The sequence below is a fragment of the Glycine soja genome, chromosome 2 (genome assembly GCF_004193775.1).
Source record: "Glycine soja cultivar W05 chromosome 2, ASM419377v2, whole genome shotgun sequence".
Classification (NCBI taxonomy): Eukaryota; Viridiplantae; Streptophyta; class Magnoliopsida; order Fabales; family Fabaceae; genus Glycine; species Glycine soja.
The window spans coordinates 27,857,415-27,873,463 of NC_041003.1; the positions used below are offsets into that span (position 1 = coordinate 27,857,415).

At 39.7% G+C, this 16,049-nt stretch overlaps 2 protein-coding genes across 2 annotated transcripts; both read right to left on the bottom strand.

Moving 5' to 3' along the window:
• Positions 1-2,149: 2,149 nt before the first annotated feature.
• On the bottom strand, positions 2,150-4,034 carry LOC114374436 (nuclear autoantigenic sperm protein-like). Its single transcript, XM_028332074.1, has 5 exons — positions 4,000-4,034; positions 3,831-3,934; positions 3,681-3,767; positions 3,256-3,603; positions 2,150-3,178 (listed from the first exon to the last, which is right to left on the bottom strand). The coding sequence occupies exons 2-5, from the start codon at positions 3,921-3,923 to the stop codon at positions 2,150-2,152; spliced, it is 1,557 nt and encodes a 518-aa protein (XP_028187875.1). The 5' UTR covers positions 3,924-3,934; positions 4,000-4,034.
• Positions 4,035-11,402: 7,368 nt separating this feature from the next.
• LOC114374453 lies at positions 11,403-15,488 on the bottom strand. The gene is made up of 5 exons (XM_028332096.1): positions 13,254-15,488; positions 13,085-13,188; positions 12,934-13,020; positions 12,509-12,856; positions 11,403-12,431 (listed from the first exon to the last, which is right to left on the bottom strand). The coding sequence occupies exons 1-5, from the start codon at positions 14,866-14,868 to the stop codon at positions 11,403-11,405; spliced, it is 3,183 nt and encodes a 1,060-aa protein (XP_028187897.1). The 5' UTR covers positions 14,869-15,488.
• Between the last annotated feature and the right edge of the window lie 561 nt (positions 15,489-16,049).

Sequence of the window (16,049 nt, forward strand, 5' to 3'; positions counted from 1 at the left end):
ATTAAGCACATGTTGTCAAAACCGATTTTACACAGTAGAATTGGAAAATGGGCTTTAGCATTAACAGAATATTCTTTAACGTACAAGCCTTTGAAATCTGTTAAGGGTCAAATTGTGGCAGATTTTATTGTAGATCACTCAGTGGTCGAAATGTCGCAAGACTATGTCGATACAGAGCCATGGATTTTGTATTTCGATGGTTCGAAACACAAACATGGAACTGGAATTGGAGTTTTAATAATATCCCCCAATAAAATTCCAACTAAATTCAAGTATAAAATCAAAGGGCTTTGTTCTAATAATGAGGCTGAGTATGAAGCTCTAATTACAGGCCTTGAAATTTTAATTAGCCTGGGGGCAAGAAATGTTAATATAAGAGGTGATTCAGAATTAGTGTTGAGGCAATTAACACAAGAATACAAATGTGTTAATGAACACTTAGCAAAATATTTTGTTATAGCAAGTTCTCTTCTGAATCATTTCGATTATATTAACATTGAGCATGTACCTCGACAAGAAAACCGAGAAGCAAATGATTTAGCCCAAATAGCTTCAGGGTACAAAATGTCGAAGGAAAAGTTAACTCAGTTGATCGAAATAAAAGATAAACTGGTGTTACCAGAGCCATTAAGCACTAAATTGCCAATGCCAAAACTTGTGGGGGCAAGTATACCACAAAATAATGAAGATGAAAGTATGAATGATCTTCAGGAAAAAATTCAAATTTTGGCCATTGACAATATGTTAGATAATGATTGGAGAAAGTCCATTATTGAATATTTGGAAAATCCAATAGGCAATGTGGCTCGAAAGATTAAATATAGGGCCTTAAATTACGTGATTATGGGAAATGATTTGTTTAAAAAGACTGCAGAAGGAGTGTTGTTAAAATGTCTAAATGAATCAGAAGCGTACTTAGCAGTTTCCCATGTTCACAGTGGGGCTTGTGGATCACATCAAGCAGGCCATAAAATGAAATGGCTTTTATTTCGACAAGGTTTGTATTGGCCTTCGATGTTAAAAGACTGCATAGAATTTGCTAAAGGCTGTCAGGAATGCCAAAAGCATGCAGGGATACAGCATGTACCTGCTAGTGAGTTACACTCCATAATCAAACCTTGGCCTTTCAGAGGATGGGCTTTGGATTTAATTGGCGAAATCAAGCCTGCTTCTTCTAAGAACCAGCGTTATATTATAGTTGGTATCGATTACTTTACAAAATGGATCGAAGCAGTCCCTTTGCCAAATGTTGATCAGGAAGCAGTAATTAGTTTCATTCAAAATTATATTATTTATAGGTTTGGTATTCCCGAAACAATTACCACTGATCAAGGTTCAGTTTTTACTGGACGAAAAATGAAAGAATTTGCCCAAAAAACTGGCTTTCGATTATTAACCTCAACACCATATTACGCGCAAGCAAATGGTCAGGTCGAAGCAGCCAATAAGATTGTAATTAACTTGATTAAAAAACACATTGCCCAAAAGCCAAGGAATTGGAATAAAACGTTAGATCAAGTTCTATGGGCATGTAGAAATTCTCCTAAGGAATCAACTAATACTACCCCATTTCGACTGACTTATGGGCACGATGCTATACTTCCGGTCGAAATACATTTGCAATCAGCTAGAGTACAAAAACAAATGGACATTCCGATCGACCATTATTGGAAAATGATGTCAGATGAGTTAGTTGATTTAGACGAGGAGAGATTAAGAGCATTAGAAGTCTTGACTAAACAAAAAGAAAGAGTTGCTAAAGCTTATAATAAGAAAGTGAAGTCGAAAACTTTTAATGTTGGAGATTTAGTTTGGAAGGTTATCCTGCCCATGGATAGTAAGGATCGAGCTTTGGGCAAATGGTCCCCAAATTGGGAAGGACCGTTTAAAATAATTCAGATCTATTCGAATGGTGCTTATGAATTAGAGGAATTAATCCCTCAGAAACGTACTTTGAGTATAAATGGTAAATATTTGAAAAAATATAAACCAACATTGCTCGAAGTTAAAATAAGCATAGAATAGACAGAAATAATGGAAACATAAAAATGGCGATAACAGTAAAATTGCCACAAAAGGGCATGTGTCAATATTACATCAAAAGTAGAATCGAAATACAGAATTCGAAATAAAGAAATTATAAGTTCTACTAATGCATGACTAAGTCCTCATATAGTTTCTTCAAGGTGGCCATCTCTTTGCTCAAAACCTGGTCAGCACTCTCCATAGCTCTCGCCTCATCTGCTACCGCTTGAGATGCACTAAAGGCCTTCAGGCCTTCCCTCCCTTTTTCGGCAACCAGCTTCTGAATCGAATCAGCAGCCTTCTCCTGGAGTTCTTTGCGTTTGGCCTGCTCTGTTACAATTTTCTGCCTTAGATCATCGACCTGAGACAGCAAATTTGTAATAGTTGCCTCCCAGGAGGAGATGTTATCATCACAGGCTTTGATCTCAGAAGATCCTTCTTTCGCCTCTTTGGTGAGACGCTCGACTTCACATTGAGCCGCTCGGGCTTTCTCGAGCAGAAGGATATGTGCCTGTTTCTGGGCATCGAGTCTGGCGCCATTTTCGCGTTTTTTCTGCACAGTATTTGCAAATTGATCGATAATGGACTCGATTTGTATAACTTTGCCCAGAATCTCATCAGAAGTAAGGGGGTTATGCAATTTCTTCAAAAAGTTCAGGTGCCCAAAAGCAGCAGAAGGGTTCTCTTCAATGGATTTAAGTACGTCTGCCCGTGCGTATTCCATTGATAACTTCAAAAGCAGGCAATCTTGGCGTACTGTAGAGGTTATATCAGCATCAGATGAGGACGAAGCACCAGGATTCTTTTCACTTGAGGTGTTGGCTTGACTGGTGTTCAGCAGGAGTCGAAGGGCTGCAGCAGGGTCTTCGTCTTGCATTTGAATGAATGTATCCTCTGCGATCCCTATGCTAGCGGAAAGCTTAGATGTCGAAGACGCTGGGAAAATGTCTGAACCTCCAGCTTCAGCCTCTTGTATGGCCTCTTCATCGGAAAAGTGTTCTTCAGATGAACTTCTCTGACTCGATCCCTGAGGACTGCTGGGTCCAATACCTTGACCTTCACCCTGTTCCTCAACATTCACTGCATCCGTCTCAGGAGCAGGAGAGGTTCGAGCACATGAGGGTATTTCTTCTACAGAAACATTTTGTTGTACCTGATTCGAATTGTCATGGAAAAGGTTAACAAATAGTTTCGTATTAGTTATGATTAAAATCATATTAAGAATGATACCTCGACGGTAGGGTGTTCTTGTGGTAAGTCCGGTTGTTCGACAAGGTTGCCCATCTCAGCAATAGAGGGAATAGTTTCTGTTTCAGCGCCGCCAACATCAGTCGAAGGTGGTTGGACGTCAACAGGTTGATTCTCACCTTGTTCTTTTGAAGACTTGGTCTTCTTCTTTTTCTTCCTGACTGGCTCACCACCCTCGACCGTCACAGAAGGTTCAGGCTCGATCTGCTTCACTTTCTTTTTCTTCTTAGGCATTTGAGCCTGGGAATCGCCTGCCTCTGTTTGGTCAGCAGATTTGGTCGAAGTCTCAGGTGATTTTCTTTTTCTTACAAGAGGTCTTTCCTCTTCTTCCTGTGTTATGAGGGAAAAGAAATGTCAGAATATAGACTTAAAAGAGTTATAATATTGACATTAGGAATAAAACTTGCATCTTTTTCTTCGTCGAATTCGATGACCACACGCTTCGAGCGTTTTGAGGTCGTGGTAGTCTCGGTGCTATCATCTTTCTTATGATTCTGAAAAATAAAGAAATATGAGGCAAAGACGTTAAGAGTAAAAGATAAGTTCAGAAGAGTTACCTTCTCTTCTTGTTTCCATTCTTGGATCTTCACCCCAGTGGGTTTCTTGGGTCTCACATCAGCTCGAGACGTTTCAGCAATTTTCTTTGTCATGATTGTTTTGCCTGAAAGTAAGAATATTAGAAAAGGCAAAAATACATATCAATTTAGAAAAATCAAAAGTTAGTACCTCGAGCTTGAAGGTTTGAGCGGATATTCTCGACCGTTGGTGTGTAAAACCACTCTCAAGTCTGAGATCATGATAGTTGTGTCTCCAACCGAACGGCCCGAATAATATTTCTCCCACCAGGTAACAAATCCCATGGTGCAGAAGTGGGAATGGTTGAACTCAAAAGGATGCAGGTATAGTTTTCATCAAGAGAAATCTTCAAAATTTTCTTGAAAGTCTTTTCTGAAAGATTGGCCCCTCTTATGACGTCTCTAGGATCTTCGAACAAGCTTTTGGGACGGATCTGCGAGAGGCCAAATTGTCTTGAACCAAATTAGGACTGGTATCCCAACCAGGCCTAAATAGTTCGATTGAACACCTGTACGACAGGACAGGATCTGTGGATTCAAGTAAATGACCATATTTCATTCACTTCTTCTTCATTGTCCGGATCGACAGCAGGAAAATCGTCAGTGAACCAGCCGGGCCGACCTCTCGACTAATGAATGGAGCATGTTGGGGAAGAATGAGTGCAGAAACTAGATATTACTGCATAGAAAAACTTGTCTTTGTCCTGTATTTCTCTTGTGCAAAACTAAGCAATATTATAAAGCCTGTTGATGTTTATGTGTATTCTCATTATGATGTTATTAAGCACATGTGTCAAAACCGATTTTACACAGTAGAATTGGAAAATGGGCTTTAGCATTAACAAGAATATTCTTTAACGTACAAGCCTTTGAAATCTGTGAAGGGTCAAATGTGCAGATCTTTATTGTAGATCACTCAGTGGTCGAAATGTCGCAAGAGACATGTCGATACAGAGCATGGATTTTGTATTTCGATGGTTCGAACACAACATGGAATGGAATTGGAGTTTTAATAATATTCCCCCAATAAAATTCCAACTAATTCAAGTATAAATCAAAAGGGCTTTGTTCTAATAATGAGCTGAGTATGAAGCTCTAATTACAGGCTTGGAAATTTTAATTAGCGCCTGGGGGCAAGAAATGTTAATATAAGAGGTGATTCAGAATTAGTGTTGAGGCAATTACTCAAGAATACAATGTGTTACTGAACACTTAGCAAAATATTTGTTATAGCAGTTCTCTTCTGAATCATTTCGATTATTATAACATTGAGCATGTAACCTCGAAAGAAAACCGAGAAGCAAATGATTTAGCCCAATAGCTTCAGGGTACAAATGTCGAAGGAAAAGTTAACTCAGTGATCGAAATAAAAGATAAACTGGTGTTACCAGAGCCATTAAGCACTAAATTGCCAATGCCAAAACTGTGGGGGCAAGTATACCACAAATAATGAAGATGAAAGTATGAATGATCTTCAGGAAAAAATTCAAATTTTGGCCATTGACAATATGTTAGATAATGATTGGAGAAAGTCCCATTATTGAATATTGGAAAATTCAATACAATGTGGCTCGAAAGATTAATATATAGGGCCCTTAAATTACGTGATTATGGGAAATGATTTGTTAAAAAGACTGCAGCAAGGAGTGTTGTTAAAATGTCTAAATGAATCAGAAGCGTACTTAGCAGCTTTCCATGTTCGACAGTGGGGTCTGTGGATCACATCAAGCAGGCCAAAAATGAAATGGCTTTATATTCGACAAGGTTTGTATTGGCCTTCAGATGTTAAAAAGACTGCATAGAATTTGCTAAAGGCTGTCAGGAATGCCAAAAGCATGCAGGGATATACAGCATGTTACCTGCTCTAGTGAGTTACACTCCATAATCAAACCTTGGCCTTTCAGAGGAGGGCTTTGATATTAATTGGCGAAATCAAGCCTGCTTCTTCTAAGAACCAGCGCTTATATTATAAGTTGGTATCGATTACTTTACAAAATGGATCGAAGCAGTCCCTTTGACAACATGGTATAATATGATCATTGGAACAGTAATTAGTTTCATCCAAAATTATTTATTTATAGGTTTGGTATCCCGAAACAATTACCACTGATCAAGGTTCAGTTTTTACCTGGACGAAAAATGACAAGAATTTGCCCAAAAACTGGCTTTCGATTATTAACTCAACACCATATTACGGCCGCAAGCAAATGTCCAGGTCGAAGACAGCCAATAAGATTGTAATTAACTTGATTAAAAAAACATTGCCCAAAAAGCCAAGGAATTGAATAAAAGTAGATCAAGTTATATGGGCAGTAGAAATTCCTTCCTAAGAATCAACTAATACTACCCATTTCGACTGACTTATGGGCACTGATGCTATACTTGCCGGTCGAAATATACATTTGCAATCAGCTAGAGTACAAAAACAATGACATTCCGATCGACCATTATTGGAAAATGATGTCAGAATGAGTTAGATTGATTTAGACGAGGGAGAGATATAGAGCATTAGAAGTCTTGACTAACAAAGAAAGAGTTGCTAAGTTATAATAAGAAAGTGAAGTCGAAAAACTTTGTAATGTTGGAGATTTAGTTTGAGAAGGTTATCCTGCCCCATGGATAGTAAGGATCGAGCTTTGGGCAAATGGTCCCCAGAATTGGGAAGGACCGTTTAAAATAATTCAGATCTATTCGAATGGATGCTTAGAATTAGAGGAATTAATCCCTCAGAAACGTACTTTTGAGTATAATGGTAAAATATTTGAAAAAAATATAATACCAACATTGCTCGAAAGTGAGCAAATTGGCCCACAGGAGGCCAATAGGTACTCGTATAGGAACAATTACAAAGGAAAGAATCCTATGACGAGGACCCAATGGCGTAGGTTCCAGCGTCAGAAGAAATTGGCCCAGCAGAACCCGCAAATGGGCCAATATAAAGAAGTATCTAGGAGGCCAGTAAAGGAGAGACTCCTGCCTCCAGTGGGATGAAGACAAGATGGAGGATGAGGATCTACTGGATTCTGAGCCAGATTTCGATGTCATCTGTGTGGTATCTATCTTGCCATCTGAATATGATGTCCAATCTGAAGTTACTGAGATCGAAAGTGAGTTCGATCATTTTGATATGGCTGACCCAAAGCCAGTATGTTACTATGTTATGAATAATGGCTGTGTGGAAGAGCAATTAGCTTATTTCGAAAAGCCAGATTTTCAGATGAAAAGTCATCTCAAACCTCTTTTCATCAGAGCAAAAGTTGAGAATGTTGGAATCAACAAAGTGCTCATTGATGGAGGAGCGGCTGTCAACTTAATGCCTCGATCTATGCTCTACAAGATCGGGAAACATGACACTGATCTATCTGCCCACAACATTGTGCTTTCGAATTATGAGGGTAAAACTGGCTATTCTTTGGGAGCCATTCAAGTAGATGTTGCTGTAGGCAGTATAGTTCGACCAACTCTTTTCCTGGTGATACAGTCTAAGGCTAATTTTAACTTGCTATTAGGAAGGGAGTGGATTCATGGAGTTGGAGCTGTGCCATCCACCCTTCACCAGAAGCTCATTATCTGGAGGGAGGATGGGATTGTGGAAAATATAGAGGCGGATCAAAGCTTCTATAAGTCAGAGGTCGATAATGTTACTGCACAAACCTTTGACAAAAAGTTGGCTAACATAGCGCCTTGTGGTGACAAGGAGGCTGTTGTCGAATCGAGTGACAATGTTGGTCCACTCTGTCAAACTCCATCCTACCTATGGGTTTATATGGGAGAGGGAGGAAATTAATGCTGTTCCCTCTGAAGATGGAGTCATTCCACCAACTGGGTGGAATATATATGAAGATTAATATGACTGAGCCACTGCATGGGCCAGAATTACGGCTTATATGGCCGAAAATAGACTAAATACGGCCTTTGAGGCTGAATTTCAACAAAATATGGCAGTTGAAGCCAAGATCGAAGATCATGAAAACAAAGAAACAAAGGATCGAAGACTGGATTGTATTTATGATGATGAGCCGCTGGGTTTTGAGAAAAATCCCATAAGTGAGGCGCCAAAGATGCAGGCTCAAGATCCTTTGGAAGAGGTCGATATTGGAGATGGCTCGATTAAAAGGCCAACTTATATCAGTGCCAATATCACCTCAAGTTTAAAAGAAAAGCTGGTGCCTCTTCTTAGAGAGTTTAAAGACTGTTTTGCTTGGGATTACCACGAAATGCCTGGGTTAAGCAGAAAAATGGTCGAAATGAAGTTACCTATTAAGGAGGGAAAAAGACCAGTAAAACAACTACCAAGAAGATTCGCACCAGAAATCATGTCCAAGATCAAGGAAGAGATCGAAAGGCTGCTGAGGTGTAAATTCATCAGAGCTGCCAGGTATGTCGAATGGTTAGCAAATATAGTCCCTGTCATTAAAAGAATGGAACTCTTAGAGTATGCATAGATTTTAGGGATTTAAATAATGCTACACCTAAAGATGAATATGCTATGCCAGTAGCGGAAATGTTGGTAGATTCGGCAGCTGGTTTCGAATTTTTAAGCATGTTAGATGGTTATTCTGGTTATAACCAAATATTTATTGCTGAAAATGATGTGTCGAAAACAGCATTTCGATGCCCTGGTGCTTTAGGCACTTATGAATGGGTGGTTATGCCCTTTGGGTTGAAAAATGCTGGGGCCACTTATCAAAGGGCTATGAATTCCATGTTTCATGATTTTATTGACACATTTATGCAAATTTATATTGATGATATAATCATCAAATCCTCCTCAGAAGATAGCCATTTGGATTATCTTAGGCAATCTTTCGAACGAATGAGGAAACATGGATTAAAAATGAATCCATTAAAATGTGCTTTTTGTGTGCGTGCAGGAGATTTCCTTGGTTTTGTGGTGCATAAAAAAGGCATTGAGATAAATCAAAATAAGACAAAGGCTATTCTTGAGACGAAGCCTCCTTCGACTAAAAAACAGCTTCAGTCTTTGCTAGGAAAAATCAACTTCTTGAGGCGATTCATTTCGAATCTAAGTGGCAAAGCTCAGATTTTTTCGCCATTACTTCGACTCAAGAAAGATGAACCATTCAAATGGAATGAAGAGCATCAAAAGGCTTTCGATGAAATTAAAGAATATCTGATCAAGCCTCCTGTGTTAATGCCTCCTAGTCGAAACAAGTCTATGAAATTGTATATTGCTGCGTCTGACAAGACCATTGGTAGCATGTTGGCTCAGGAAGATGATGATAGCATAGAACATGCAATTTATTATCTTAGTCGTGTACTAAATGATGCAGAAACTAGATATACTGCCATAGAAAAACTTTGTCTTTGTCTGTATTTCTCTTGTGCAAAACTTAAGCAATATATAAAGCCTGTTGATGTTTATGTGTATTCTCATTATGATGTTATTAAGCACATGTTGTCAAAACCGATTTTACACAGTAGAATTGGAAAATGGGCTTTAGCATTAACAGAATATTCTTTAACGTACAAGCCTTTGAAATCTGTTAAGGGTCAAATTGTGGCAGATTTTATTGTAGATCACTCAGTGGTCGAAATGTCGCAAGACTATGTCGATACAGAGCCATGGATTTTGTATTTCGATGGTTCGAAACACAAACATGGAACTGGAATTGGAGTTTTAATAATATCCCCAATAAAATTCCAACTAAATTCAAGTATAAAATCAAAGGGCTTTGTTCTAATAATGAGGCTGAGTATGAAGCTCTAATTACAGGCCTTGAAATTTTAATTAGCCTGGGGGCAAGAAATGTTAATATAAGAGGTGATTCAGAATTAGTGTTGAGGCAATTAACACAAGAATACAAATGTGTTAATGAACACTTAGCAAAATATTTTGTTATAGCAAGTTCTCTTCTGAATCATTTCGATTATATTAACATTGAGCATGTACCTCGACAAGAAAACCGAGAAGCAAATGATTTAGCCCAAATAGCTTCAGGGTACAAAATGTCGAAGGAAAAGTTAACTCAGTTGATCGAAATAAAAGATAAACTGGTGTTACCAGAGCCATTAAGCACTAAATTGCCAATGCCAAAACTTGTGGGGGCAAGTATACCACAAAATAATGAAGATGAAAGTATGAATGATCTTCAGGAAAAAATTCAAATTTTGGCCATTGACAATATGTTAGATAATGATTGGAGAAAGTCCATTATTGAATATTGGAAAATCCAATAGGCAATGTGGCTCGAAAGATTAAATATAGGGCCTTAAATTACGTGATTATGGGAAATGATTTGTTTAAAAAGACTGCAGAAGGAGTGTTGTTAAAATGTCTAAATGAATCAGAAGCGTACTTAGCAGTTTCCCATGTTCACAGTGGGGCTTGTGGATCACATCAAGCAGGCCATAAAATGAAATGGCTTTTATTTCGACAAGGTTTGTATTGGCCTTCGATGTTAAAAGACTGCATAGAATTTGCTAAAGGCTGTCAGGAATGCCAAAAGCATGCAGGGATACAGCATGTACCTGCTAGTGAGTTACACTCCATAATCAAACCTTGGCCTTTCAGAGGATGGGCTTTGGATTTAATTGGCGAAATCAAGCCTGCTTCTTCTAAGAACCAGCGTTATATTATAGTTGGTATCGATTACTTTACAAAATGGATCGAAGCAGTCCCTTTGCCAAATGTTGATCAGGAAGCAGTAATTAGTTTCATTCAAAATTATATTATTTATAGGTTTGGTATTCCCGAAACAATTACCACTGATCAAGGTTCAGTTTTTACTGGACGAAAAATGAAAGAATTTGCCCAAAAAACTGGCTTTCGATTATTAACCTCAACACCATATTACGCGCAAGCAAATGGTCAGGTCGAAGCAGCCAATAAGATTGTAATTAACTTGATTAAAAAACACATTGCCCAAAAGCCAAGGAATTGGAATAAAACGTTAGATCAAGTTCTATGGGCATGTAGAAATTCTCCTAAGGAATCAACTAATACTACCCCATTTCGACTGACTTATGGGCACGATGCTATACTTCCGGTCGAAATACATTTGCAATCAGCTAGAGTACAAAAACAAATGGACATTCCGATCGACCATTATTGGAAAATGATGTCAGATGAGTTAGTTGATTTAGACGAGGAGAGATTAAGAGCATTAGAAGTCTTGACTAAACAAAAAGAAAGAGTTGCTAAAGCTTATAATAAGAAAGTGAAGTCGAAAACTTTTAATGTTGGAGATTTAGTTTGGAAGGTTATCCTGCCCATGGATAGTAAGGATCGAGCTTTGGGCAAATGGTCCCCAAATTGGGAAGGACCGTTTAAAATAATTCAGATCTATTCGAATGGTGCTTATGAATTAGAGGAATTAATCCCTCAGAAACGTACTTTGAGTATAAATGGTAAATATTTGAAAAAATATAAACCAACATTGCTCGAAGTTAAAATAAGCATAGAATAGACAGAAATAATGGAAACATAAAAATGGCGATAACAGTAAAATTGCCACAAAAGGGCATGTGTCAATATTACATCAAAAGTAGAATCGAAATACAGAATTCGAAATAAAGAAATTATAAGTTCTACTAATGCATGACTAAGTCCTCATATAGTTTCTTCAAGGTGGCCATCTCTTTGCTCAAAACCTGGTCAGCACTCTCCATAGCTCTCGCCTCATCTGCTACCGCTTGAGATGCACTAAAGGCCTTCAGGCCTTCCCTCCCTTTTTCGGCAACCAGCTTCTGAATCGAATCAGCAGCCTTCTCCTGGAGTTCTTTGCGTTTGGCCTGCTCTGTTACAATTTTCTGCCTTAGATCATCGACCTGAGACAGCAAATTTGTAATAGTTGCCTCCCAGGAGGAGATGTTATCATCACAGGCTTTGATCTCAGAAGATCCTTCTTTCGCCTCTTTGGTGAGACGCTCGACTTCACATTGAGCCGCTCGGGCTTTCTCGAGCAGAAGGATATGTGCCTGTTTCTGGGCATCGAGTCTGGCGCCATTTTCGCGTTTTTTCTGCACAGTATTTGCAAATTGATCGATAATGGACTCGATTTGTATAACTTTGCCCAGAATCTCATCAGAAGTAAGGGGGTTATGCAATTTCTTCAAAAAGTTCAGGTGCCCAAAAGCAGCAGAAGGGTTCTCTTCAATGGATTTAAGTACGTCTGCCCGTGCGTATTCCATTGATAACTTCAAAAGCAGGCAATCTTGGCGTACTGTAGAGGTTATATCAGCATCAGATGAGGACGAAGCACCAGGATTCTTTTCACTTGAGGTGTTGGCTTGACTGGTGTTCAGCAGGAGTCGAAGGGCTGCAGCAGGGTCTTCGTCTTGCATTTGAATGAATGTATCCTCTGCGATCCCTATGCTAGCGGAAAGCTTAGATGTCGAAGACGCTGGGAAAATGTCTGAACCTCCAGCTTCAGCCTCTTGTATGGCCTCTTCATCGGAAAAGTGTTCTTCAGATGAACTTCTCTGACTCGATCCCTGAGGACTGCTGGGTCCAATACCTTGACCTTCACCCTGTTCCTCAACATTCACTGCATCCGTCTCAGGAGCAGGAGAGGTTCGAGCACATGAGGGTATTTCTTCTACAGAAACATTTTGTTGTACCTGATTCGAATTGTCATGGAAAAGGTTAACAAATAGTTTCGTATTAGTTATGATTAAAATCATATTAAGAATGATACCTCGACGGTAGGGTGTTCTTGTGGTAAGTCCGGTTGTTCGACAAGGTTGCCCATCTCAGCAATAGAGGGAATAGTTTCTGTTTCAGCGCCGCCAACATCAGTCGAAGGTGGTTGGACGTCAACAGGTTGATTCTCACCTTGTTCTTTTGAAGACTTGGTCTTCTTCTTTTTCTTCCTGACTGGCTCACCACCCTCGACCGTCACAGAAGGTTCAGGCTCGATCTGCTTCACTTTCTTTTTCTTCTTAGGCATTTGAGCCTGGGAATCGCCTGCCTCTGTTTGGTCAGCAGATTTGGTCGAAGTCTCAGGTGATTTTCTTTTTCTTACAAGAGGTCTTTCCTCTTCTTCCTGTGTTATGAGGGAAAAGAAATGTCAGAATATAGACTTAAAAGAGTTATAATATTGACATTAGGAATAAAACTTGCATCTTTTTCTTCGTCGAATTCGATGACCACACGCTTCGAGCGTTTTGAGGTCGTGGTAGTCTCGGTGCTATCATCTTTCTTATGATTCTGAAAAAATAAAGAAATATGAGGCAAAGACGTTAAGAGTAAAAGATAAGTTCAGAAGAGTTACCTTCTCTTCTTGTTTCCATTCTTGGATCTTCACCCCAGTGGGTTTCTTGGGTCTCACATCAGCTCGAGACGTTTCAGCAATTTTCTTTGTCATGATTGTTTTGCCTGAAAGTAAGAATATTAGAAAAGGCAAAAATACATATCAATTTAGAAAAATCAAAAGTTAGTACCTCGAGCTTGAAGGTTTGAGCGGATATTCTCGACCGTTGGTTGTGTAAAACCACTCTCAAGTCTGGAGATCATGATAGTTGTGTCTCCAACCGAACGGCCCGAATAATATTTCTCCCACCAGGTAACAAATCCCATGGTGCAGAAGTGGGAATGGTTGAACTCAAAAGGATGCAGGTTATAGTTTTCATCAAGAGAAATCTTCAAAAATTTCTTGAAAGTCTTTTCTGAAAGATTGGCCCCTCTTATGACGTCTCTAGGATCTTCGAACAAGCTTTTGGGACGGATCTGCGAGAGGCCAAATTGTCTTGAAACCAAATTAGGCTGGTATCCAACCAGGCCTAAATAGTTCGATTGAACACCTGTACGACAGGACAGGATCTGTGGATTCAAGTAAAATGACCATATTTCATTCACTTCTTCTTCATTGTCCGGATCGACAGCAGGAAAATCGTCAGTGAACCAGGCCGGGCCGACCTCTCGACTAATGAATGGAGCATGTTGGGGAAGAAACTTGTCAAAACTCAGAAAAATCTTCATGTACTTGAGGAACAGCTTTTGTGGGTTTTGATCGAAGGTCTTGGGTGTTAATCGAAGTGCTCTCTGGCCTTCGATCGAGCGATTGGCAACTTCTTCAGCATAATCTTGTGGGATTATTAATCCCATTTCTTGTTCGAAAGTGGCATTAAGCCACAACTGGAGAAGCCACATAGGCCCAGATACTAAGAAGGAAGACCCATCCTTCGATTTCTTCAGGTCATCGCATGCCTCACCAAGCGATTCGTATAGTACTGCTAACAAGAGGCGTCCAAATCCAAAGCTCTGACCTTCATGAATTTGTATTGCCATTGGAATAAATCTTTTGGCTACTTGCAAGGATTTTGTGCAAAAGACGTAGTGAGATAGCCATAGGGTCAAGAAGGCTACATGCTCTTCATCAGAGACTTCCTCTTCGACCGATCCTTTGTGTTCAGCTATATATTTGGAAAAGGTGTTCTCCTTATATACTAGCTTAATATTATCACTAGATTTAGTGGGATCATAAGTTTCTCCGTTAGGCCTAAGGCCTGTGAGAGCGGCTACGTCTAAGAGAGTGGGGGTCATCATACCACATTTAAATTGAAAGGTGTTGGTAGAAGACTCGAAAAAATGCATAGCTGCTATCAGCATTTCTGGTCGATATTCAGGACCAAATCGAGAGAATTGTATTAAGTCAAATATGCCATATGTCTTCCAGAAATCCTCATACGCTTGTTCGACTCGATCAAGCCAAGGTATGTAATCCCTATGGGCTATTGACGGGGCGGATCGAAAGAGTTTGTGGGGTTTGCTTAAACAGTTGAAGTTGTAAGGCTCACTATCAAAAATCCTAGGTTCGCAAGTTGGGTAGCAGGGGAATACCTTGTTCATTGAACTCGAGAGTGACTCTTGGTCTGGCAGAGGTCCACCGAAAGCGTAAACTGTCCTTTCCACTGCGAAAGGGATCATCACCTCCGATTCCCAGATTTCTGTGTGTTCGGCGTCACCTTGTGGTTCTGGAACCACCTTCTCTCCGTCGTTCCTGACTGTAAAACGGTGCCATTTCCCAGCAAACGGAACTGCTTGGCCTTGCGACATTGTGAGAAATCTGAAAAAGGATGATTTTCTCGTGAAGGGTTGGGTAGCTGATAGAATCAGTGAGTGAGAGCTTGGGTTCACGGAGAACAATGGCAGAACTCAGAGATTCGGTGAGTTTGATGATGAGAGGAATAACGATTATCTGGAAATAGGAAGGTTTCGCCGGAAATAATGGAAACAAGGAAGAAGAAGAAGGGTTTCAGAAGCAGAGAAGAAGAAAGGTTTCGGGGTTTAGGAAGCAAAGAAGATGAAGGGGTTTCTCTGAGGTTTTTTGGCGCTATTTATGGAGGTTTTTACTTTAAAAAAGGGAAAATAATATAATAAGAATCAAGGGTCAGAAATCAATCACATCAGATTTCCCTTTTTACTCCCCAGCGTGACACGTGTCCCACTCTGCCTAGAAAGGTGGAATTAATGATGGGTAATGGAGATCGAGGCGACGGTTACACAGTGAACGTGCGATCATGACGTCGTTCCAGGGAAACTGTTAGAAGAAGAGAAAAAATGTCAACTTCTCATCTTTCTTCGATCTCGAGTCGAAGCAGACATTTTTTGGGGGCAATTTGTTAGCCCATATTTTCGACGAGCTAAAATGTGCTATAAGTATGCATTGGATGTCGTCTCGAGGTTCGAAGCGTATTACAAAGCAAGAGCCTGGTCAGGACCTGCTCGAATCGAAAAGAGAGGAGAGTCTTTAAGAAGGAATTCTCAGGTTCAAAGGAGTATTTACGAAGTACAAAGCTAAGACAAGAAAGAGGACTTCGAGCTATTGGGCAATTCGAACTGGTGTATGGACGAGTCGAAGTCGAGGCAGCAAGAGTTCTGGACTTAGCGTAATTTCTGAACAAATCTTCATCAAATCAGTTCGATCTCGAGCAATGTGGATAACCGTTCTAAGGAGCAGTTATGTGCATGTGAGATGTACGTGGCAGGACACTTGGCATTAGGATAGTGTTCGACCGTTAGGGCAGTTTATTTTCGAATGCCTATATATAGCAATTTTTAGTTAGATTTCAAGGTCGCAAATCATTTCTACAGAATCCTTATACACTCAAAGTATCCAGCGCAGAGAGAAACGAGTACACAAGGAGAATGTATGTTTGTTTGTGAACCATTTTAAATTTCTGTAAACTTTACATTTCGAATGCAATGCAATTTACGCTTCACTTTAGAATTCCTGT

Excerpts from the sequence above, each read along its gene's own strand:
- LOC114374436 (XM_028332074.1), bottom strand. The coding sequence starts at position 3,923 with ATGACAAAGAAAATTGCTGAAACGTCTCGAGCTGATGTGAGACCCAAG. Across the intron at positions 3,604-3,680 it reads AATTCGACGAAGAAAAAGAT|GAAGAAGAGGAAAGACCTCT; the intron begins GCAAGTTTTATT and ends CTCATAACACAG. Across the intron at positions 3,179-3,255 it reads AAGAACACCCTACCGTCGAG|GTACAACAAAATGTTTCTGT; the intron begins GTATCATTCTTA and ends AATTCGAATCAG.
- LOC114374453 (XM_028332096.1), bottom strand. The coding sequence starts at position 14,868 with ATGTCGCAAGGCCAAGCAGTTCCGTTTGCTGGGAAATGGCACCGTTTT. Across the intron at positions 13,189-13,253 it reads CTCAAACCTTCAAGCTCGAG|GCAAAACAATCATGACAAAG; the intron begins GTACTAACTTTT and ends TCTTACTTTCAG. Across the intron at positions 12,432-12,508 it reads AAGAACACCCTACCGTCGAG|GTACAACAAAATGTTTCTGT; the intron begins GTATCATTCTTA and ends AATTCGAATCAG.